Here is a 23467-nt window from a genome sequence, read left to right as displayed (position 1 = left end):
TCTATGCTTTTTGCAGTGCCAAGGATTTGGAGAGAGCCAACAGATCATACCAGCAATTGTTACTTCTGCATGGTGCCTCCAGTTGGGAAAGGTATGTCAAAGAAGAAAAAGTGGAGTGTGCATTATCCAAACATTCCATCAGCTATACGCCCAGTACCCCACGGAGAAGGACTGCCAGTTCCTAATGCACCAGAATCATTCTCACTTGAGTCAGACGAGGAAGAGGAAGAGGATGAAACTTCTGGTCCTGAACTATCAGTGTCACAGGACCCACATTTTCTCCCATCCTCCTCCTCTGAACCACACCTCATAACACAAGGTGAACTGAATGACCTTGTCAGGGATTTGGAACTACCCAAGAGTAAGGCAGAGCTGTTGGGCTCCAGACTACAGCAGTGGAATCTCCTGGCAGGCTATCAGGGCAAATGGAGCCCATCAATGCTTGCAGACTATTGCTGGACAGTGACAAGAGATGCTCCATTTAATGAATACAAGAGACAAGCCAAGAAGCGCCGAGTAGACACTGAATAGGACTAAACTATGTACATAATAGTTTTTTGCCTTTTGTTTCATAATACATTTTATTTATATAACCCTTTTGCTGATTTTTAAAGTGTTACATGAACAGGACAGGTGAAATATCATGTAAAGCAACCATAAACACATGAAAAGACCTAGGTTTACAATTTATGATTAAAACTTTACTATCTACACAATATACATAGACATAAAATGTAAAAACTTAAATATCTTAGAAACAGTAGCCAATCAGTTGTTTTAATTGTCATATTTGAATTCAGCACATCAAAATACATAATAAATATCACATTTGATCTCTGATGCAGACGAGTTCTCAAAAATTGTAGACCAGTGTAATACGCATCTTCTACTTCCTCAATATCCTATAGACCACAGCGTTCTTTAACATGCAACCCTGATTCATCCCCAGAACAGGTCCTTCTGTGAGCTGAATGAGGTCAGGATCTTGCGGAAAAAATATTATTCAATCATATAATTAAAGACTGCATACTAATGCATATGCATATGCACAAGGGGGGCAAATTAAAATTACAAAGGCAACCTTAATTCTGGCATTTCTTAACTTTTGAGTGCCTGACTTTGCAACAACAATAATGTCTTTTAATGTATTTTTTGTGCACAATTTCCTAGACTTTTAAAACAGCAAACCGGAAAATGAAATTTCATCAGGCGGCATGTCAAGGTTCCTCCCCCACTCTGAACTTTAGGGCACAGATGTGGGGACCTTCATGGACACTTCTAAGCTTAATTACTAGCTTAGATCTGGTAACACTGCCACCATCCAGAAATGTCAGTGTCTGGAACACTTCTTGTCCCTCCCAAAACCTTCCCTTCCCTGGGCAGCCTTGAGAGGCTTTTTCACCAAGTTCCTGGTGAACACCAATCCAACCCCTTGGATCTTAACACAAGGAGAATTTAACCATCCCCCACTCCTTTCCCCCACCAATTCCTGATGAGTCCAGATCCAATCCCCTTGGATCTTAAAACAAGGAAAAATCAATCAGGTTCTTAAAAAGAAAGCTTTTAATTAAAGAAAGAAAGGTAAAAATCATCTCTGTAAAATCAGGATGGAAAATACTTTACAGGGTAATCAGATTCATACAGCCCAGAGGAACCCCCTCTAACCTTAGGTTCAAAGATACAGCAAACAGAGGTAAAATCCTCTCAGCAAAAAGGAACATTTACAAGTTGAGAAAACAAAAATAAGACTAACATGCCTTGCCTGGCTGTTACTTACAAGTTTGAAACATGAGAGACTGATTCAGAAAGATTTGGAGAGCCTGGATTGATGTCTGGTCCCTCTTAGTCCCAAAAGCGAACATCCCCCAAAAACAAACAGCACAAACAAAAGACTTCCCTCCACCAAAATTTGAAAGTATCTTGTCCCCCCATTGGTCCTCTGGTCAGGTGTCAGCCAGGTTTACTGAGCTTCTTAACCCTTTACAGGTAAAAGAAACATTAACCCTTAACTATCTGTTTATGACACGGCAGCATACTGACACCCACATTGTTCATCAACAGGGTTAGAATCTGTAGATCCACTGCTCTAATGGGCACAGACTATACTGCCCATTCCCCCAAAGTCTGTCATCTTCTGTCCTATACAAGCCAACCTTTCATAGTCCTGTTTCTACCTTCCCCTCAGCTCCTTGTCTCAGTCGTTTTCTTTCCTCACCCATTCCCACTCTCTATTCAGGCTTATCCCTGTTTCAGTCTCCTTACACAGCCAGTCCTAGATCCATCCCCTCCTTGCCTAGTCAGTCTCAGTTCTCCTTTCCTGGCTCCTCATCCCATCTGTATCTTTTCTCCTCACGACCACTGGCTCCCAGTTCTAGTCTCCATCCCCAGACCACTCATGCTGTCTACCTATTCTCTTTGTCCAGCCAGTCCAAGATTTCCCCCTCAAAACCTAGCTTCTTGCCAGTTTTATCTCCCCCTTCCCAATCCTCCCACACCCTGGTTCTCCTTGCCCAGTCAGTCCCAGTTTTCCACCCAGCACATCATCCAATCTTGTTGCTCTCCACTCACCCCAGCCCAACTAACTGGCTCCCAGTCCCCAGCTGTCTCCTTCAATGGCTCCCAGTGTCCTTGTTCAGTATTCCAAGCTTCAAGTCTCCTTACTCAACCTCAACCAGTTCCCTACACACAGCTCCCAGCCTCAACCTCTCTTCCAACCAGTTCTAATCTCCCCTCCATCCCACAGCTCCCAATCCAAGTGGAGTCAGTTGGTCAGTGAGGATGGAATCTTTGGAAATTTTTGCTCTTAAACAATTCTGCACTGAGCATGTGCAAACTGTGATTTTTCTTCTAAACCTTCTAACTTGGTCAAATTTGGGCACATTTTTAATAGGGATGTCCAAAAGCACATCACTATCACAAAGGCCATCCCCTGCCAAATTTCCAGTCCTTGTTCCAAAGCATGGAGACAGTGGAGTTTTTCTAAGAAAAGGTTGCCAAAAAAATTTTTAAAGGTCAAAATGTGATTTTCTCTGAAATAGCTGAACAGTTTTGGCTGAAGTTAAACAAAAAAAGTGCAGCCTGAGGCACACACTTCTAATGGAACATTTCATCTCAAATGGTTAACTTTGGCAAAATTATAACTAACTGAAAACAGGGGGCTTATAATGGGAACTGTTGGGCAACCTTGATTATAGCCAGTGCACTAGGAGTTTAAAATTTATGGAGCCCACTTTTGCTACTACAAGTTGTTCAAATTACATTATCTGCTTGGGTAGCTGACTGGACATAATCACAACAGCGACATTTCTACATATGGTTGGAATATTCATAGTAGGACAATAAAAACTCTTATAGTGGCAGTGTTTGCCTAGATGCCAAGCTCTCAAAAGAAGCTCTTCGGTAAGAACAGTCGATCATTATCCTATGACTACAAAGGTAAATGTTTAGGTCAAAAATTAGTGTCAGTGGTAGGACTCCTGAGACTGCCAAAAAGTCCATACTTTCCACACCAGTAGTTCTCTTCCAGGTCACATCCTCTTTGTTGATACAAGGCATGTTCATTCAAGCATGTTCACTGTGCAAATTACTAGCACCTGATTTTTCAAACTTGCATGCTTAATATTAGGCATCTAAATAAATTTTTTAAAAAGTGTTCTGGTTTCCAGAGGTGCTGAGCACTCTACCAGCTCCAGCTGAAGCCAACAGAAGATGTAGATGCTGTGCATCTCAGGAAAAAAGGCCACTGTGTTTTCCTATTGGTACCTAACTTTAGACACTCAAGTCTGAATATTTTAGTCTAAATAGTCTTCTGGAAATGTTTTAGTTTACATTTTTAAAAAAAATTAAAACAGCATCTGAGAACAATTAATGTAGGAAAATTGTTTTTATTATTTGAAAGCATACCCTTAATAAGTCATATTCATTTCTTGTGTATTTTCCCAACGTGTCACCATTTGTAACTAACTCTTCATTAAAATTTATCTTAAAATATTACAGATAAAGTGTTTGCCATTTAAAAATCAGCACTTGCCCAGTTACCTCAAAGTGATATCTAGGACACTGCATCTATTTTCTATTCAAAAGATATATGAAATATAGAATACTTCTCTACCATGTTGAAGCAGTGGTATATGTGTCAGCTTTTAATAGCTATTGAAAACTAAATGCAACCAATAAGCTATCTTGTTGTAATGCCTTATCTATGTGATATGCCTATGATTGTGGGTTTTTTTTTTGTTCTCTATGTTTAAATGCTTGCAATATAACTGCTGTGTACTAGCACTATAAACATGAAATAAGAGTAAATATAATAAACTGGAGTCAACGAAGGAAGAAATGATGGTGAAAAAGGTCTTCAAATACAAACATTATATTCTGTTTTCTGTCCTACCACAAAATATTGTATCCAATAGGAAAGTTATACTTATATAGAATAATGTGTCAAGTTACATATTAATTTCCTCCTTCCCACAAGACACTGGTTTTGGTCTATCAAGACATTCACAGTGACACAAAAAAGGGGGCAGCAAGTTTGTTACAATGTCATTAGGTAACAACTTCATTAGGAAGCTTTGCATATTTCAAAAGTCACAAGATGCTTTTAATATTCCAACCCTTTTTGGGGAACATATCTGAAAAATAGATAAAACACACAGATTTGCAATACTTACTTGTTAATGGGCAACAACTCATTTGGTCTTTTGATGGTACTGTCTGCTTTTGTATCACTGTCATACAACCTTTGCACATCTCTTCCAGTTCGCAGTGGTGGGCCTAACTTGTCCGTCTTACTATTAAAATATATAAAGGTGTACCCATAAGGAGTTAGCTAGTTTTCTATTTATATTATTGCAAGTATTTCAAACATGTCACAATTAAACATTTACCTTCCTCATCAGAACTCTATTAACTTTTTGAAACTGAATTATTCTTATCTGGGACAGTCAGACCTCAAACTTTTAGTGAACACATTAACTTCAGGAAGTCATTTACAATCCTGGTCTTCCAAAAGGCACTTCCTTCACAAGTATCAGAGAGTTTTCTGGGACTAGTGTCTCCAACAGTCATGCAGATTATTAAAATTATGTTCTCTCAAATGATGTTATTTAACGATTGACAATCTCACAATAAACTGGGTAGACTGTAACATTATAAAGTAAAATTCATCATGGCAATGAAGCAGACCAGAGAGTTCATAGGCAGAACTCATACAAACTTAACTAAGGGCTTGTCTACCAAAACATTTAGTTTGTGGCAAACGGGAGCATGAATCTATCCCATATTCACCTGCTGCTCACTAACTATCTATGTAAACCCTGCTGCCATGCACAAACAGTTCCTTAGTGTGCTTTGATCTACACTGCTTTGAAACAGGAATAGATCAAAGCACTCCAAGGAACTGTTAGTGAACGACAGTTAGTATGCAGCTGGCTACTGCGGGGTAGATCCACACTCCAGCTTGCTGCGAACCAAACATTTGTGTAGACAAACCCTTGGATAAGATGGTAAGAAGGGATGAGGAAAATGCTATCTTCTTCCAGTCAAAGGTTACCTGTAAAGGGAGAACTGGTCTGTTCTTCCTCTTCCTTTCCAGAAGTTCCTGAACATGACATTAAAACAATGCAATATGCCTTCTATTCTCCTCCTCCTCACAGTGTCATGCAAACCTGGAGCCCATCATCCCAAGAGGAATAAGGTCTCCTACCTTCCCATCCAAAGTGTTAGAGATTCAAATAGAGGAGAACTAGCCCTGAGAAAACAGGCATTACATATCTCCTAAACTTCAGCTATAGAAGTAAAAGACTGGGGAAAAATAAAAACTGAAAATAACCTCTTAGTAAAGAAGTTGCTACAATCTCTGTCTATAATAAGCCCTTCCCTCCAAATGTCATCACTGGAAAGCCTGAGAAGGCAAAAGCACTTAATTTCCAAAATCCCATGGGGGAAAGGGAAGGAGAGTTTTATTTTTGTTATATGCCAAAAAAGACTCAGCAAACGCCGTAAGATTTAAAAAAAAAAAAGTTCATGGCCATTGAAATGTAATTTTAGTATTGACTTCATAGCCTCTTAATTCATCAACATACCCTCAGCTTTGCTCTGGCTTTTAATAACCCACGAAAATTAGTTATTTACCTTGTATATCTCTCTAATACGAATATTATCCTTCAATCATTTCTACAGTATCATCATCCTAAAGATGCTGAATTAATGAGGTTTGCAAGATACTACAGAAGTGCAGTAAGGCTCTTCACAGCTCTTGAAACTCACATTACCTTAACAGAGTGTTAGTAGAAACGGCTATACAATAAATAACACGATCAACAATACTAAACACAGTTGCCATGGCAATATAGCTGATCTTAAAAATCCAAGCTGATGGGGCCCTTTAATTTCTTGGTGGGAACCTGAAGTCAGTATGGTCAGAAAGATGATGTTTGGAGGTGTGGAACTGATCAGGAAGTGTATGCATTTAAGCCAGCAGCTCAAACTTTTTTTTACTGGTGACCCCTTTCACATAGCAAACCTCTGAGTGCAACTCCCCTTATAAATTAAAAACACTTTTTAATATATTTAACACCATTATAACTGCTGGAGGCAAAGCAGGGTTTGGGGTGGAGGATGACAGCTCACGACGCCCCGTGTAATGACCTCATGACCCCCTGATGGGTCCCGATCCCCAGTTTGAGAACTCTTGGTTTAAGCAGTCTTCAACAGAGAATTAAAGCTGTGTAAGAATTGTGTATAAATGTATTTTAAAGACAAACTAAAATAGCTGGCAGAAACAAAGGGATTTTAAAAAGACTGTGGCAGAACTGCTTGTGAAGGCATTTCTGGGACTGGATAGGTCTTCAGAATGAGCACAAAGTAAACTTTAGCAACAACAAACAGCATTATTGTCAGTGTAAGGCATAACCTCCAAAAGACTAGCCTTTTACCATTATAAAATGGAAATGCAAAATAGAGATAATCAGATATTTTTGATAACACTTTTTTTGTCAGTAAATGCCAATTTGACAACAGTGAAACCCTTTGCTGGAAATGATCAATTTGAAGAATTTCCCAATCTGAAAAATATTTGGAAAAAATTTTCAAGTTGTTGAAATGTCCTGTTTGGACATTTTCTAAATGAAAAAGTTTAATTTCTTAGGTAGAAACAAATTTTGGTTTCAAAATATAAATGAATGTAAAAATGTAAAAACAATAAAAAAGAAACAAGATTTAAATCAACATTAAATGTTTCAAAATTATCTAAATGAGATGTTTCTACTGATCGTATCAGAAATTGCGGGGGGGGGGGGCAGGAGAGGGTTGGTTCATGACTATTACTGAGATTTTAATCCTTTGTACTGATTTGGGATGTGAAAAATATTTGAAGTTTCAAAAATTCTGATGGGATGGGAAAATTGTTTCCCACCCAGCTCTAATTTTATGTACATAATAAACTTTAATCCTGTCACCATTTCATTTTGCAACCCCGGCTCACAAATCCAGTAAAAGTTTTTTGTGCAGTAGAATAAGCTGATCACTGTCTGGCCACCTACACGTCTGGTATCATGTCTTGCTATGCAAGACTTAGCATTTTTGAGCCCTGAGTTGGAATAAAACTCTGGAACCAATGGTATTTGCTCTACTGGAGATCTGAGTATTCCAGGCATCTTACCATGAATCTCCTCCTCCCTAAAATGAAGAAATTGACATGATACACCACTATTTAGAGCTCCTTCCCAGTGTGCACTGGAACTAACTCGTAGCCTCATTAGCCTGATTCACTATCCAAATACGAACCTGTCTACTGCTTAGTTAAGGTTAACTGGATCGGTGGGCAGCGATCGATGCAGCGAGGATCGATTTATCGCATCTAGTCTAGAAACGATAAATCGATCTCCGAGCGCTCTCCCATCGACTCCTGTACTCCAGGAGTAGGGGAGAGAGTTAGCTCAGTGGTTTGAGCATTGGCCTGCTAAACCCAGGGTTGTGAGTTCAATCCTTGAGGGGGTCACTTAGGGATCTGGGGCAAAAATCAGTACTTGGTTCTGCTAGGGAAGGCAGGGGGCTGGACTCGATGACCTTTCAAGGTCCCTTCCAGTTCTAGGAGATATACCTATCTGCAATTATTATTATTATAGTGCCACGAGAGGCTCAGGCACAGCCGACAGAGGAGTGGGAGCAGCTGACTCACCGCAGTGAAGACACCATGGTAAGTCAATCTAAGTACGTCGACTTCAGTTTTGTTATTCATGTAGCTGAACTTGCGTAACTTAGATCAGACCCCCACCCCCAGTGTAGACCAGGCCTTAGTCATCTCTTTTCTAAGCTGAAATCGCAGTCTTTTCTGATCTTCCTTGTATGAAAGCTGTTCCATACCCCAGATCATTTTCATTGTCCTTCTCTGTGCCTTTTCCAATTCTAATATATCTTTTTTGAGTTGGAGTGACCACAACTGCACACAAAATATTCAAGGTGTGGGCGTACCAAGAAAATATAGTGACATTATAATATTTTCTGTTTTATCGTTTCTCTCTTTCCCCATGGTTCCTAACATTCTGTTAGCTTTTTTGACTGCTGCTGCACATTGAGTGGATGTTTTCAGAGAAACTCTCTTTCTAAATTTAGACCCCATCATTTTGTAGATATAGTTGGGATCATGTTTTCCAATGTACATTACTTTGCATTTATCAACAATGAATTTCATCTCCCATTTTATGGACCAGTCATCCGATTTTGTGAGATCCCTTTGGACTTAACTATCTTGAGCACTTCTGTGTTGTCTGCAAATTTTGCCATCTCATTGTTCACCTCTTTTTCCACATAATTTATTAATGTGTCAAACTGCACAGGTCCAACTACAGATCCTTAGGGGACCCATTATTTACCTGTCTCCATTATGAAAACTGACCGCTTATTCATGCTCTTTGTTTCCTATCTTTTAACCAAGTACTGATCCACGAGGGGACCTTTTCTCTTATCCCTTTAGTTTGCTTAAGAGCTCTTGTTGAGGGACCTTGTCAAAGGCTTTAGATTGGCATTTCCCTTTAGAAAAACCATGTTGACTCTTCCCCAACACTTCATGTTCATCTTCTCATCTGCTAATTTTGTTCCTTACTGTGGTTTCAACCAATCTGACAGGTATGAAGTTAGGTTTACTGGTCCATAATTGACAGGATTGCCTCTTGGAGCCTTTTTAATAATTTGCACTACATTAGCTACCCTCCAGTCATCTGGTACAGAAACTGATTTAAGTGGTAGGTTACATACCACAGTTAGTAGTTCTGCAGTTTCATACCTGAGTTCTTCAGAACTCTTGGTTGAATTCCATCTGGTCCTAGTGACTTACTGCTGTGTAATTTATTAATGTGTTCGAAAACCTCCTCTACTCACATCTCAATCTGGGACAGTTCCTCCTCCTAAAAAAAGAATGGGTTGAGTGTGGGGGTCTCCCCTACATCCTCAGCCATGAAGACTGATGCAAAGAATTTATCTGGCTTCTCTGCAATGGGTCTGTCTTCCCTGAGTGCTCCTTTAGCACCTCAGTTGTGCAGTAGCCTCAATGACAGTTTGGCAGGCTTCCTGCTTCTGATATATTTAAAAGTAATTGCTGTCAGTTTTCTTGTTTTTAGCTAGTTGCCCTTCAAATACTTTCTTGGCTTTCCTTATTATATTTTTACACTTGACTTGCCAGAGTTTATGCTTCCTATTATCCTCAGTAGGATCTGATTTCCAATATTTAAAGGATGCCTTTTTGCCTCTAACCACCTCTTTTTACTCTGCAGTTTAGAATTACAACATAAAATGGAGCTACAGAATTTTCTTATTGCAAAATTATTTAAAAGCAACAGTGCATTTTAGAAATCGCCTTTAAAACAGATGTGGTTAATGGCCTTATCTGAACAGCAATTCTTTTTAACCATCCTCTCGTGCAGCAGTGAAAGAGTGTCACCTAGAGGGCAAGAGTAAAGCTACATCCTTATGCGTTTTACTTTTAACTGCCAGTAGATTCTTCTAGTTTTAGCTATCTATGCACAGATATCTTATCTGTGCTTCCTTCCCTCCACCACACAAAATGCCTACTCTAATTTAGTAGTGAGAGGCATATTTCTGGACTACAAGTAATATATTGCATTTCTGTATCTTTCATCTGAGGACCTCAAAGCACTTAATAATTGTGAATCAATTAAGCCTCACACCATCTTTGTAACAGGTATGGGACCACTTTATCTAACACAGAAATGGAAGATGTCAGTTGTTTAATAGTATACAGAAACACTATTCCACAGTTTATCATAGGACGTGAAGAACACTGTATTTAGTTGAAAATTCAGGCATGATTTAGTTAGAGTGAATACAATTATTAAAGTTGGAACATGGCCAGGACACTGGTGTTCATCTGCTTATTTTCATGAAAACTGTGTGGACTCTTTAATGCATAAAAGTGATTGAGATGTTAGTTTTATGTTTCACTTGAAATATATTACTTCATACAGCTCAATCATTGGTTCAGTATTGACTCAGAGGGAAAAGTGACACTTCCTGCAGCATGTTACTTGGAGGTCTGACACCGTAGTGCAGGGGTTAACAACCTGAGGCACGTGAGATTATTTTGAGTGGCACACACACTGGCTGGGTCCCGGCCACCAGTCCCGGGGGCTCTGCTGCCATCCTGGGGTCCCGGATGCTGGCCCCCCTGCCAGCCGGGGTCCAGTCCACCGGCCCCACTCAGCCCACTGCCAGTCCTGGGGGCTCTGCTGCCGGCCTAGTGTCCTACTGTTGGCCCTCTGCCACCTGGGGTCCCATCTGCTGGCCCCACTCAGCCCGCTGCCAGGCCCTGGGTCCCAGCCACCGGTCCCGGAGACTCTGTTGCCATCTGGGATCCCATTCACCGGCCCCGCTAAGCCTGCTGCCAGGCCCCGGGGACCAGCCGCCAGACTGGGGGTGGCTGCTCCTGGCCTCTGCCTGGGACTCTGCAGCCACCCCCAACTGTGGCAGACTGACCCCAGCCCAGTGAAGGGTGCAGACAGGGGCAAGAGGGGGCACAGCTCAGCACCCCCACTTTAAAAACTGTTCTAGCACCACTGTACTGGGATATTTTTAAGTTCTGATTTGCTGCTTACATCACTATCACAGCGTATTGCACTTGACGTTGTGCCGTCTGTCACGATTTTTTTCCCCACTGTAAGTTGAGGGGTATATTTGACAAAATGTCAGCTCCTAAGAAAGCAAAGTTAGATGTCCATTCATTTCAGCCTTTTTGGACAGATACGTTTGGATTTATTCAAAAGAAGGACTGTGCCATTTGTGCTTTCTGTTGTGAAAGTGTTGTCGCACATCAAGTGTTCGATGACATTTTCAAATGAAACATGAGAAAACCTTTCTTGACGAAGCAGACAAGACTGAATAGATCAAAAAGGCAGTAGCAGGATATGAGAAGCAAAGCAGTGTTTAAAATGCTTACGTGTAAGTAAAAACCAAGTCACGGCAAACAGTTCTGGATATTTATGAAGCCTTGAAGGCATTTTTGTAAAACTAGAAGTTTTTTCTCAGGATATTCGAACTTCGACTTTCCACTACTTCCAACACATAAAAGAGCTATCGACACGTTGCACTGTCAGTGTCGATGAGATTGGAATGTACATGCAAGAACTGGAATCAGAATTTTCTGACAGATTTCAAGATTTCCAGTGATTTCGCCCAATGCTTTCTTTTCTAATCAAGCCTGAAAAGTTCAACGAAAGTGACTTGGATTTGTCTGTATTTCAATGGATGGGTGTAACTGTTCATTTAGTTAAAAAGCTCAGAATTGTGGGCATCAAAGTTTGGAGATCTGCGGAGTGCGCTTAGAGCTACTGAGATAGATCATGGGGCCTTTATTTTGACCTGTTGGACGTCCCTGCCAGTGAAATTTAACTGTTTGAAGAAAATTGCATTTGCAATGCTTTCAGCATTTGGATCCACATACCTGTGCAAACAAATATTTTAACACATGAAATCTGTCCTCTGTCCCTCTCGGAGTCAGTTAACAGAAGCCTGTGTGCAGCTTAAAGTATCCAAATACGTGCCAGACATTGGAAAACTCAGCAAGGATAAGCAAGGGCAAGGATCACACTAAACTAATAAGATTTGCATTTTAATTTAATTTTAAAGGAAGCTTCTTAAACATTTTAAAACCTTATTTACTTTATATACGACAATACTTTAGTTATATATTATAGAGAGAGACCTTTTAAAAATGTTAAATTGTATTACTGGCACGCAAAACCTTTTTAGAGTGAACAGATGAAGACTTAGCACATCACTTCTGAAAAGCTGCTGACCCTTGCCATAGTGCTAACTATGCCTGAACTTGTTTCTCTTGTATGGTATAACAAAAGCACACAGCAGTATGGTATAATTAAAAGGTAAGTATCTAACATTCTTTTACTGTGTAAATTATCCATAAAAGTAAATAAGAGAATAAACTCTTATGCTTTTTCCTTATGAAGGTAATTTTTGAAGGTCTTAAAGCTCCTTTTCAATTTTTAAAAGGGATTTATTCTTCTATATTTCTGGATGCAATTTAGTTATATTTTAAATAATAAATATTTTAATATGAAAAATGTTTCATCTTGATAGAAACTTTATTCTAATTTACCCTTTCAGAATGTTGACGATTAGACTGTCTCTCATTATACTCTGTTCTGATTTATGTGGCTATTACATAGAAAGAACTACATTAATCTCGAAGTACCTGTTTCATATCTGTAAAATGAGAATAAAGGCCAAAATTGTCAAAGGTGTCCTTTAATTTTGGGTGCCCAACTTGAGATGCCTAGGATCTGATTTTTCAGAGTATAGACATTTTTATAGCCCTTTATATTTTAAAAGCACAGCTGCTATTGACTTCAACTGCTGCTATGGGTACTTTAGCACTTCTGCAAATCAATCCGCAGGGTCTCAAGTTGGGCACCCAGAAAATGAGGAAGACAGTATCAATGGCCAACTGTGAAAAAATTGTTTTCATTGACTTGCCCAGCATCACACAGGGACTATTTAGCAGAGGCACAGATAGAATCAAACTGTCAGAAGGGGCATTCAACTAACTCAATCATGAGACCATCCTTTCTCTTCCTGCCATCCCCTGCCTCACTCCCTACACACCTTCCTTTGCAACAAATGAAGCAGGGGTCCTACAGTGAAGTCTCCTTCATTGTATAACCCTGGCTTATGCCCAAATCAGGTCTATCCTGTGTACTGAATGAGGCAGGGGACCGTGAGAAAAAAAATAGTACGGAATTATGTAATTAAAGTGTCCACATAAGTCAGCCAAATAAAGGCAACCTTAATTCTAGTATTTCCTAACTTCTGAGTGCTTGACTTTGTAAACCTTAATATTGTTCTTTTAATGTAGTATTTTTCCAGTGTAATTTAATTTTAAAAAGCATTCTGTAAAAACAAAGTCCATCTAGGAACATCTTATTGACATCCATAAGGGTCATCAGCAGGTTTGTGACTTTTAGATCCAGAGAACAGACCTCCACCTCTTAAACTAACAGAATAACTGGTTGCAGTAGTAGGCTGTTATCCTCCATGCAGACCAGCCAGTACAGATGTGCTTTTAGAACTTACAACTATTTAGAAGCATGAACTTTAAACAGGAATATCCACACCACAGTTAGAAAGATTATGGAAGGAGCAGAAAAACGGAACCAACAGGCAAGCCACAGGCTAATGACATTTCTGAAAACTATATTTAAAAGTTTTAAAAACTAAGGAATCGTAAATTGGAAGGAATACCACTGCATATTTGTGCAAGTTTTAAATTGCTCTGCTTTAAAAAGGTGTTGGTAGATAAAAATTCATTTCACTGCTTGAAAATAATGTCTAGTCAGTTATGCAATTCTCTAAATAAAGTTTGCTCCAAGCCATCTGCAAGATGCTACTTATGGCACTCATCTGAAGTGGCCATACAGGTGTTCTTTAATTTCTGGGGGCTGATCTACACTACAGCTGAAGGTCGACCTATGTTACGGTAATGTAACTGAAGTTGACATAACTTAGGTCGACTTACAGTGGTGTCTACACTGCACTGTGTCGACAGAAGACACTCTCCCACCAACTTACTTTACTCTTCACGGGGAGCTGGAGTACAGGAGTTCATGGGAGGGTGCACTGCCATCGATTTAGCAGGTCTGGTGAATCAATGCCGATCTAGCCATAAGTATAGATAAGCCCTAAGTATCAAAAGAGGAAATGGAAGATGTTTCCTTTATTTTCTTCCTTTTCCCACTACATTTCCTAAAGCAGAGACAGACTGAAGGAAACTGCTCAGTGAGCAACTGAACTGGGAAATTAGTTCAATATGGGAATTCCAAAGAGGGAAGAGTAAGACCTACCCCCATGTCACCAATCGAGACTGACTGGGGAGCTCTACCACAGCAGGGGACCGCTTGACAGACAGCTACAGCTTAGTGCTGAGTCAGCAGCCATCACAGCCACTCTATCACCACCTGGACATGTTCCCTCATCACCAAGAGAGACTATAATTGGAAAGCTCTTCCCATAGCAGAGGACCATTGCAGATGGGCTCAGAGCCAGGCTGAGATCATACTTTCTGTGGGTGTTTCTATTTTGTAATCTTGTCCATCTGCCACTCATCATACCACTTTTCTGCACCATAGCATCTCTCCTCCTCCTCCCTCCCCACAGTGGTTCCATCTCCCTCATTACTCACCCTCCTTTACAGTTCCCACCACCCTTGGTGGGAACTGTACTCCTATTCCCCTCTCCATCCCAAAGCTCCTTCCTTCCTCCCACCACCACAAATTCAGGTCCCATATCTGCATCCTCCTCCTCACCTCTGGTGACATTTGCCCCAACCCTGGCCCTCCCTCCATCCCCCACACTCATTCCTGGCACTATGTCTGACCCCCTCATGCCACCATTCCTAACCTCACACTTAGGCCCCTTGTTCCCTATCCACTGGTCCCCTTCTCTTGCTTTCTCAGGAATGCCCACTCCACCTCTAAAATAATCACAGCTATCTACCACCTCTTTATATCTTGTTCCTTTCAGCTCCCGGCTCTCTCAGAGGCCTTAGATCCCTTTGACCGGTACTGCCTATGCAGCTGTCCTCTCCTCGTTACACACTCCCTGATGTGGATCAGACTGTTGGGGGAGTACTGGGTTTTTCCTCTCCCATTCCTGCCACTTCCAACACCCTCCTCCTCCCCTTTCCCACTCTTTTTCCTTTTCTGATCATCACTTCTCTGGCTCCTCTTCTCTCCCTCCTCTATTCTGCCATCATCTATCACCCACCCACCCATCTCATCAGCTGGGAATGGGCGAAAGGGAATAAATCACTTGATTACCCCTTCTGTTCACTCCCTCTGGGGCATCTGGCATTGGCCACTGTTGGGAGACAAGATACTAGACTAGATGGACCTTTGGTCTGACCCAGTATGGCCATTCTTATGTTCAACCTCTCTCCTTAATTTCAACTCCTGGCTCTCTCTCCTCCTCCTCACAATCTCCCACATTCATCCTTCAACTTCCATGTCGATGGCCCATCTGACCCCTTAGCTGCACATTTCCTCACCCTCCCAGCCCATGGCTGTTCCTTCAACCTTTTCATTCCACCTGCAGCCTTGGATCAACTGTTCCAGTCCTCAAGAAAGCCATTCACTTGACTTGGTTTTTACCAACCATGGTGCACTCTCTCTCTCTCTCTCTCATATCTCTCTGTTGCCGAGTTCCCCCTCTCCAGACTGGTCACCTGGTATCTTTCAGCAGTGTTCCTCCCCTACCAACCATTGCCCTCAGGTCCTGTCTATCAGCCTTTCCATGAATGCCTGTCTATCAGCATTAGATGGCTTGTTGTCTGCTCTCAGTCCCCTCCTCACCTCTTCCAAGGCTGTTGATCCTTTCCATGCCTCACTCTCCTCTACCCTTAACTATTTTGCCCCTCTCTCCCATCACAACCCCTTTGGCTCTTTCCCCTCACAATACAAACATGCTGTAGCCTCTCCCTTCTTTAAAAAAAAAAAGAACAGAAACCTTAACCACACTTGCTTTTCCCACCACCATCTCATGTACCTTTCCCCTCTAAGCTCACTGAATGCACTGCATACAATCTTTGTCTGGAGTTCCTCTCCTCCAGTTCCATCCTAGACCCTCTCCAATCTGGCATTCACCCCTTCCACTCCACTGAAACTGCTCTTGTCAGTTTCTAATGACTTTTTCCTAGCTGAAGTTCAGAACCAGTACTCCATCCCTGTCCTCCTTGATCTGTCAGCTGCTTTTGACACATTTGGCTTCTAACTCTGTCCTCTCCTGGTTCTTGTCCTATCTCTTTAATTACTCCTTCAGCATGTCCTCTGGAGGATCGTCACCATCCACTCTCAAACCTTCTGTGGGGGTTCGACACACTTCTGTCCTTGGTCCCCATCTCTTCTCCCTCTACATCTTATCTCTGGGTAATCTCATCCACAAACATAAGTTCAACTACCATCTATGCTGAAAACTCTCAGATCTACCTCTCTGCTTCAGACTTGTCTCCTTCTGTCCAAAATAAAATCTGGGCCTTTCTCTCTTTGACATCTCCTCATGGATGTCTAGCCATCAGTTCAAACTCAACTTGGCTAAAACAGAGCTCCCATATTCCCACCCCTACGCTAAGTCCTCCTAGCTACCTACTTTCACAATCACTGTGGACAACACCACTTCCTGCACATCGCTCAGACCCATAACCTGGGTGTCATCTTCAACGTGGACCTCTAACTCTAGGTCATCACATATAGCCTATGTGAAAGTCTTCTCGATTCTTTCTGCATAACAACTTTCAGAGACTGCCTTTCTTATCCATCCACACAGTCAAAACTCTCATTCAGGCTCGCATCATTTCAAGTCTTGATCACTGAAACAAACACCCTTTTCTCAGGCCCTGACAAAATCCAGATTTGCCTTATTCACATCCATTCGGATTGCTACTGCAAAAATGATTCTCTTCACCCATTGCTTCGACAATGCCAATCCTCTATTTGAATCTCCTGAATGACATCCCCTCTCCACCACATCAGACATAAGCTACTTGTCTTTACTTCCTGGTCCCTACACAGCCTAGTGCCACCCTACTTATTGTCATAAAATCATAGAAATGTAGTGTTGGTAGGGACCTTAAGAAATCATCAAGTCCAGCCTCCTGCGCTGTGGGAGGACCAAATAAACCTATACCACCCCTGACAGGTGTTTGTCCAATCTGTTTTTAAAAGCCTCCAATGATGGCAATTCCACAGTCTCCTTGGAGGGCTATTGCAGAGTTTAACTACCCTTATAGTTAGAAGTTTTTCCTAACATCTAATTTAAATCTCCCTTGCTGCAGATTAAGCCCATTACTTCTTGTCCTACCTTCAGTTGCTATGGAGAACAATTGATTGATTGATTGATAACAGCCCTTAACAACTGTTATCAGGTAGCCCTTCAATCTTCTTTTCTCAAGACTAAACATGTCCAGTTTTTTTAACTTTTCCTCATAGGTCATGTTTTCTAAACCTTTTACCATTTTTGTTGCTCTCCCCATTTGTCCACATCTTTCCTAAATGGTGATGCTCAGAACTGGACATAGTACTCCAGCTGAGGCCTCTCCAGCATTGAACAGAGTGAGACAGTTAACTTCCCATGGTTTTCATATGCCACTCCTGTGAATACACTCCAGAATGATAGCCTTTTTTGCAGATGAATCACACTGTTGATCTATATTCAATATGTGATCCACTGTAACCCCCAGATCCTTTTCAGCAGTACTACCACTTAGCCAGTTATTCCCTGATGTTGTAGTTGTGCATTTGATTTTTCCTTCCTAAGTGAAGTACTTTACACTTGTTTTTTACTGAATTTATCTTGAATTCAGATCAATTTTCAAATTTGTCATGGTCTTTCTGAATTCTAATCCTGTCTTCCAAAGTGCTTGTAATCGTTTCTAGCTTGGTGGTATCTGCTTATTTTATAAGCACACTCTCCATGCCATTATCCAAGTCATTAATTAAAATATTGAATAGTACCAGACCAAGGACTGATCCTGCAGGACTCCACTAGATATGCCCTCCCAGTTTGACAGCAAACCATTGATAACTACTCCGAGTATGTCATTTCTCATTTACTATCAAAATGTCAAGGCTTGTCTCTGATTGCCTAAGATATCATCCTTCACTGTCCACTTGTTAAGTTTTCAAGCAAGCACCCTCGTGCTTTCTCCCATGTTGCCCATCCTTCAAAACCCTCCTTTTCCATGATGCCTACAAAAAAAACTTGACAGCAGTTAGACCACTAGTGTGCAGATACCACTGCTTATCATGCTGACCAATATGGTCTCAGTATTTCTTGGTACTCCTCCATCTGTCTGTATCCATCTGTCTTGTCTTATTTCTTAGATTGTAAGCTCTTTGGGGTGGGATACATCTTTTTTTTCCTGTGTTTCTACAGTGCCAAGCACAATGCGGTCCTGGTCCATGACTGGGGCTTTTAAACACTATGGTAATACAAATAAAATAATAATAATAATAATAATAATAATAATATAATGCAACAATTTCTAACTTTACAGTTTGGCATCATTTCCTCCTTTTCTGTTTCTTCTTCTATCTCCTTATTTCTTTCTTCTCTTCTCTTCATATTTCTGTCTTCAGCTTTTTAATTCTTACTTATTTTCCTACCCTTTCTTGTATCCCTACTTATCTCTTTGTCTTTACCTCTGATCTCTTTCTTGCACATATCCCTTCCTGCTTCCCTCATCATGTTCCTAACAGTACATGCTTATCCTTCCCCTTAAGGCATACACAAAAACTACCCACCCTGCTTCTTGAACTGCATGAAGCTGTGACAAGAGCACTCTAGAGAGGAGTGAGCCCACAAAGCTAGCTGCTGGAGGAGGGAAGGAATACGAAAGGCTGCCACAGAATGGGGGAGAAAAAGCTAGGCTGAGGTAGGTCAGGAGGGTGTAGCTACAGAAATGGTTGGGAACTGAGCTGATCCATGGTGGGGGAGGGGGGTGAAGCTTTCTCAGCATCAAACCCTTTTGTTTACATAGTCAAGAAGGCATTTGTCAAGCTTGATGGCCCTTAAACTTACCATTTCCTAAACCGTAATCATAGCATGCTATGTAAACATACCATGCCAAATTCATCTTTGGTTCATACACAGAAAAGTCAAGCGAGTTAAATCGGGGATGAAATTGGCCCATTTAATCTCTATCATTAATAGAAAGAATAGCAATTAGTTTAAATTATATCAAGAGCACAGAGACCAACTAAAATTTTTAAAATTATCATCAGGGACAAATAAAACTTTAACTACAAAATTAATGTGGACTTACCTTGCTTGTGGGCTTGTCATGCTCACTGAATTTTTATGAGCTGGAGATAAGGTCTGAATTTTGCTTCCAGAAGGCCCACCTGTAGATAACACTTTACTCGTAGGTGTACCTTACAATATAAAGAAGCTAATATTAGATTTTGCTACTAGATGCAAAAATAGTATTCTTGTATAACAACATGTATGGCCCACGTTGAAATCATTAGACAACTACTTAGAAATAATTTCTGAATATATAACGGCATTAGCAAGAGTATTAATAATTACCTAGAAAATTCACAGATGCCTAGTGAGACAATAAGGTCTACTGTATTCTAAAATATGGGGCATGGGTTGGTGCGTTCTGCATTTTAAAGAATATTCTATAATGCAGAGGGCCTGCATAACTGCAATAATTTTAGAGAGATAAATGATAGGTCCCTATTTGCAATCAGAGCAGGGTCTAATGTTTACAGAATTTGCTTTACTATACATGTATTTTTAAATTGCTTACTAGTATATGCAGTGTACAAATTTATTAGAGAATTTAGCAACCAAAAGAAAAATCTGACTTCAAAAGGCTGAAATTGAAAACAATGATGCACTGATCAGTACACAGAGGTCCCAGTTAAACAAAATACTTAATCACATGTGCCAGTCCCAGGGACCTCACTAGAACTATGATTAAAGATATGCATGTACTAAAGCATCTTGATGAACTGAGACTGAAATCCCTATTTTAGGACATTTAGTAAATCTTTAACTAATTTTTTGTTGAGTAAATAACTTTATAAATGAACACTGTAATGTGCGCCAATCAAAAATGTAGCCAAAGGCCTGAGATTACAAAAAACTAGGAAAAGCAACTGGAAATAGTATGCAAGTAAAAGCCAGTCACCATTTAACTCACTCGTGTGCTACTGTTTGAGTTCTATGAGTTCCCCATAAGCTTTTATGTCCTGTATTTCTCTGTGTGCACCACTTGTACAACTCTACAGCTACTAAAATTATATGATCTTGATTTCATAGTTGGAAATCAGTTATTTAGAAAGTAGATGCATAATTCAAAATACCAGATCATACCTACAACAGTTTTGCTAACCATACTTGGCTGTGGTAAGCGTGATGAGGATGGTGTTGATCCTGCAGATGGTGCCTTTTTAACTGTAGCAGGCTTGTACTGTAACAATGGACATATAACTCAACTATAACATAATTAATTATTTAGCTGTTTAAACAAGTAATTAAATGTAACGTGAAGGATTGTTAGCCTGTCTTCCCACCCCAGCTCCTGTAATCATCATCAGTCAGCATTGCTTCTGGTACAGTTGTCATAAACAGATAAGTAAGAGTTAATAGAACAGAAGTACTTCATATCTCTTTTGCCTGTAAAGGGTTAACAAGATCAGTGAGCCAGGTGACAGCCAGACCAGAGGACCAATCAGGGGACAGGATACTTTCAAATCTTGAGGGAGGGAAGTTTTTGTGTGTGCTGTTAGTGTTTGGTTGTTGTTCTCTCTGGGTTCTGAGAGTGACCAGATGTACAACCAGGTTTCTCTCCAATCTCCCTGATACAGGTTCTTATAGATTCAAAATACTAAGTACTAGGTGATAAGGCGAGTTAGGTTTATGTTTGTTTTCTTTATTTGCAAATGTGTATTTGGCTGGGAGGAGTTCAAATGTGTATTTGGCTGAAAGGATTTTACTTTGTACTTGTATACTTAGGCTGGGAGGGTATTCCCAGTGTCTATAGCTGAAAGACTCTGTAACATATTCCATCTTAAATTTACAAAGATAATTTCTTTAATTAAAAGCTTTTCTTGTTTAAGAACCTGATTGTTTTTTTATTCTGGTGAGACCCCAGGGGACTGGGTCTGGATCAACCAGGGAATTGGTCGGGAGAAAGGTTAATTTTCTCTCTGTGTTAGGATTACTTTCTCTCTCAGGGAGAGTCTGGGAGGGGGAGAAAGAAGGAGGAGGGAAGGTGAATTTTCCTCTCTGTTTTAAGATTCAAGGAGTTTGAATCACAGTAATCTTCCAGGATAACCCAGGGAGGGGAAGCCTGGGAGAGGCAATGGTGAGGGAAAGGGTTTACTTTCCTTAAGATCCAGAGGGTCTGGGTCTTGGGGTTCCCGGGGCAAGGTTTTGGGGGGACCAGAGTGTACCAGGCACTGGAATTCCTGGTTGGTGGCAACGCTACAGGTTCTAAGCTGGTAATTAAGCTTAGAGGAATTCATGCTGGTACCCCATCTTTTGGATGCTAAGGTTCAGAGTGGGGAATTATACCATGACAACAGTGGTTGAAGAAATTGTTTCTACTGGTTTGAAAGAGATTTCCTATCCATATAATGTAAAATACTGTAGAAAAGGTTAAAAAACATTCTAACTGGTAGAAACTTTTAAATTGTATCCCATTGTATCTCTCCCCACCCCCCAATATCTCCCACTGCTCATCTCTTTTAATAACCCCTAATATTATCACCCCACAACTAACATTTTCCTCTTAGGAGAGTGCTCAGGAAAGTAGCCTTTTTTCATTGTTCCAAACTCCATTCACACAGCTGGACGCTGGACCAGTTTCTGCACAGAGTTGGAGCCTAGTCACCTTCAGGACATAATGCAAGATTAACTAATTTTATTTAGCTTTTTATTAACTGTTTTAGTTTTTGTTTTTCGTATTTTACCCTCTGAACTTAAAGCACCTACCCCCCATGATGAAGGTACTATAGAAAGGAACAAGACATAATACATACACTCTGACCTTCCATTTGCTTCCTATACTGTAAACTTAGCATCAATTTTGACCATTAGCATTTTCCTTCTTCGCCTACATCTCTGATATCCAGAAATCTGCCTACCAACTGTGTGTAAGTTGTTTTCCTTACTGTGTGTCTATTAACATGCTGATCTAGGTCTTCCATCTCCTCCCAATAACAAAGAGCAACTCCCATCTCAATAGTCTGCTCAAGTAGCTCTTCAGACGATGGATATACAAAATACTGCTGTCCAACTTCTCGTATGTTCCATGAAGCAGAGCAATAACTGTCATACTCTAGCACATCCACTTGCTCCCCAGTTGTTTCAGAATCTAGTTAAAATTGCATTTCTTGTTTTTATGATGTTCTATGTACTTGTTTCAAACCTTGCCTACTCATCATCCTAATGCTGCCGTGAACTTTCAGTAACTTGTATATGCAGAAGTCTGGAGAACTACTTCTCTGCCATTTCTCAAACTCCACCTATATTTATGAGAGAGTTTTCTTTTCTCTGACTCCTACCATCTGGGAAAGTCTTTCTGCATCTCTACACTTGATTAACTCTCACCCAAACTTTTCTCTTGTCTATACCTCTTGATTTCTCTCTCCCACAGTTATATTATTCTGGACTTGTATTATTTAACTCTGTAAGGCATTTTGTGATATACCTAAAATGATTAACTGACTTGGCTTAACAATCACAAAGACATAAAAGAAATCACCAGTCAAAGAAAGTATTATAATTCACCTGTGTTCGAGCAGGCAGCTTCCCTTTTGCATCAGCAGCCAATTTTCCTTTATTACTAATACGTGCTGCCTGTTCCTTGCAGAAATTGATGTGCCTGTCAGCTGCATTTTCATTAAATCTTCTCTGGCAATATGGGCATTGAATGTAATCTTAAAACAAAACAAAAAGCACCTTTACTTGAAAAAGGGGACATGAACAATGACTGGTCTTTCAGGCAATTGTGCACCCACCTTACAGTAATTTCTTCTAGACTGTGTTTCTCTAGTTTGCTTATCTGAATGTCTACAAGATTGGGTCAAAAGCCCAATTAAAATTCAAGATATATCATGTCTACAGCTGCCCTGAAGCCACTAGTGCCCTTTGCATTTGAAGTCCCTTAGTTATGGTTGGGGTCTGAAATACATTTTCAACAACTTTACTACTTAAGTTCCAAAAGATAACAGCAGCAATTTCAAATTTTCACTAATACTTTTCAGGCAAGTGAACAATCCATCGTGCATAATGAAGGCAATACTAAAAAATAAGGTCACATCTGAAAGAGGGGAAACTGAATCAAGGGGAAAATGAAGCCCACGTTAGAGGCATTCTTAAACAGGTTCATTTGTGGGCGTGTTGTAATTCAGGATGAACTTTAGGACTACAAGTA

The 23467-nt window shown here is 40.4% G+C and overlaps 1 protein-coding gene across 3 annotated transcripts in view; it reads right to left on the bottom strand.

Annotated features, from left to right (window-relative positions):
- The window catches only part of ZC2HC1A (zinc finger C2HC-type containing 1A), a 63347-nt gene that overhangs the window by 5299 nt on the left and 34581 nt on the right, over nucleotides 1–23467 (bottom strand). For 2 of the 3 annotated variants that reach the window (XM_030553311.1, XM_030553312.1), the window contains exons 5-8: nucleotides 22822–22970; nucleotides 20401–20497; nucleotides 19340–19448; nucleotides 4671–4790 (exon numbers count right to left, since the gene is read on the bottom strand). In XM_030553311.1, the coding sequence (XP_030409171.1) occupies nucleotides 4671–4790; nucleotides 19340–19448; nucleotides 20401–20497; nucleotides 22822–22970 (475 nt within the window). The remainder of the gene's footprint in view (nucleotides 1–4670; nucleotides 4791–19339; nucleotides 19449–20400; nucleotides 20498–22821; nucleotides 22971–23467) is intronic. The other variant, XM_030553313.1, reaches the window with a different exon arrangement.

The sequence above is a fragment of the Gopherus evgoodei genome, chromosome 2 (assembly GCF_007399415.2).
Source record: "Gopherus evgoodei ecotype Sinaloan lineage chromosome 2, rGopEvg1_v1.p, whole genome shotgun sequence".
Taxonomy (NCBI): domain Eukaryota; kingdom Metazoa; phylum Chordata; order Testudines; family Testudinidae; genus Gopherus; species Gopherus evgoodei.
The sequence above is the reverse complement of the archived record's forward strand: the minus strand, read 5'-3'. Positions and strand labels throughout refer to the sequence as shown.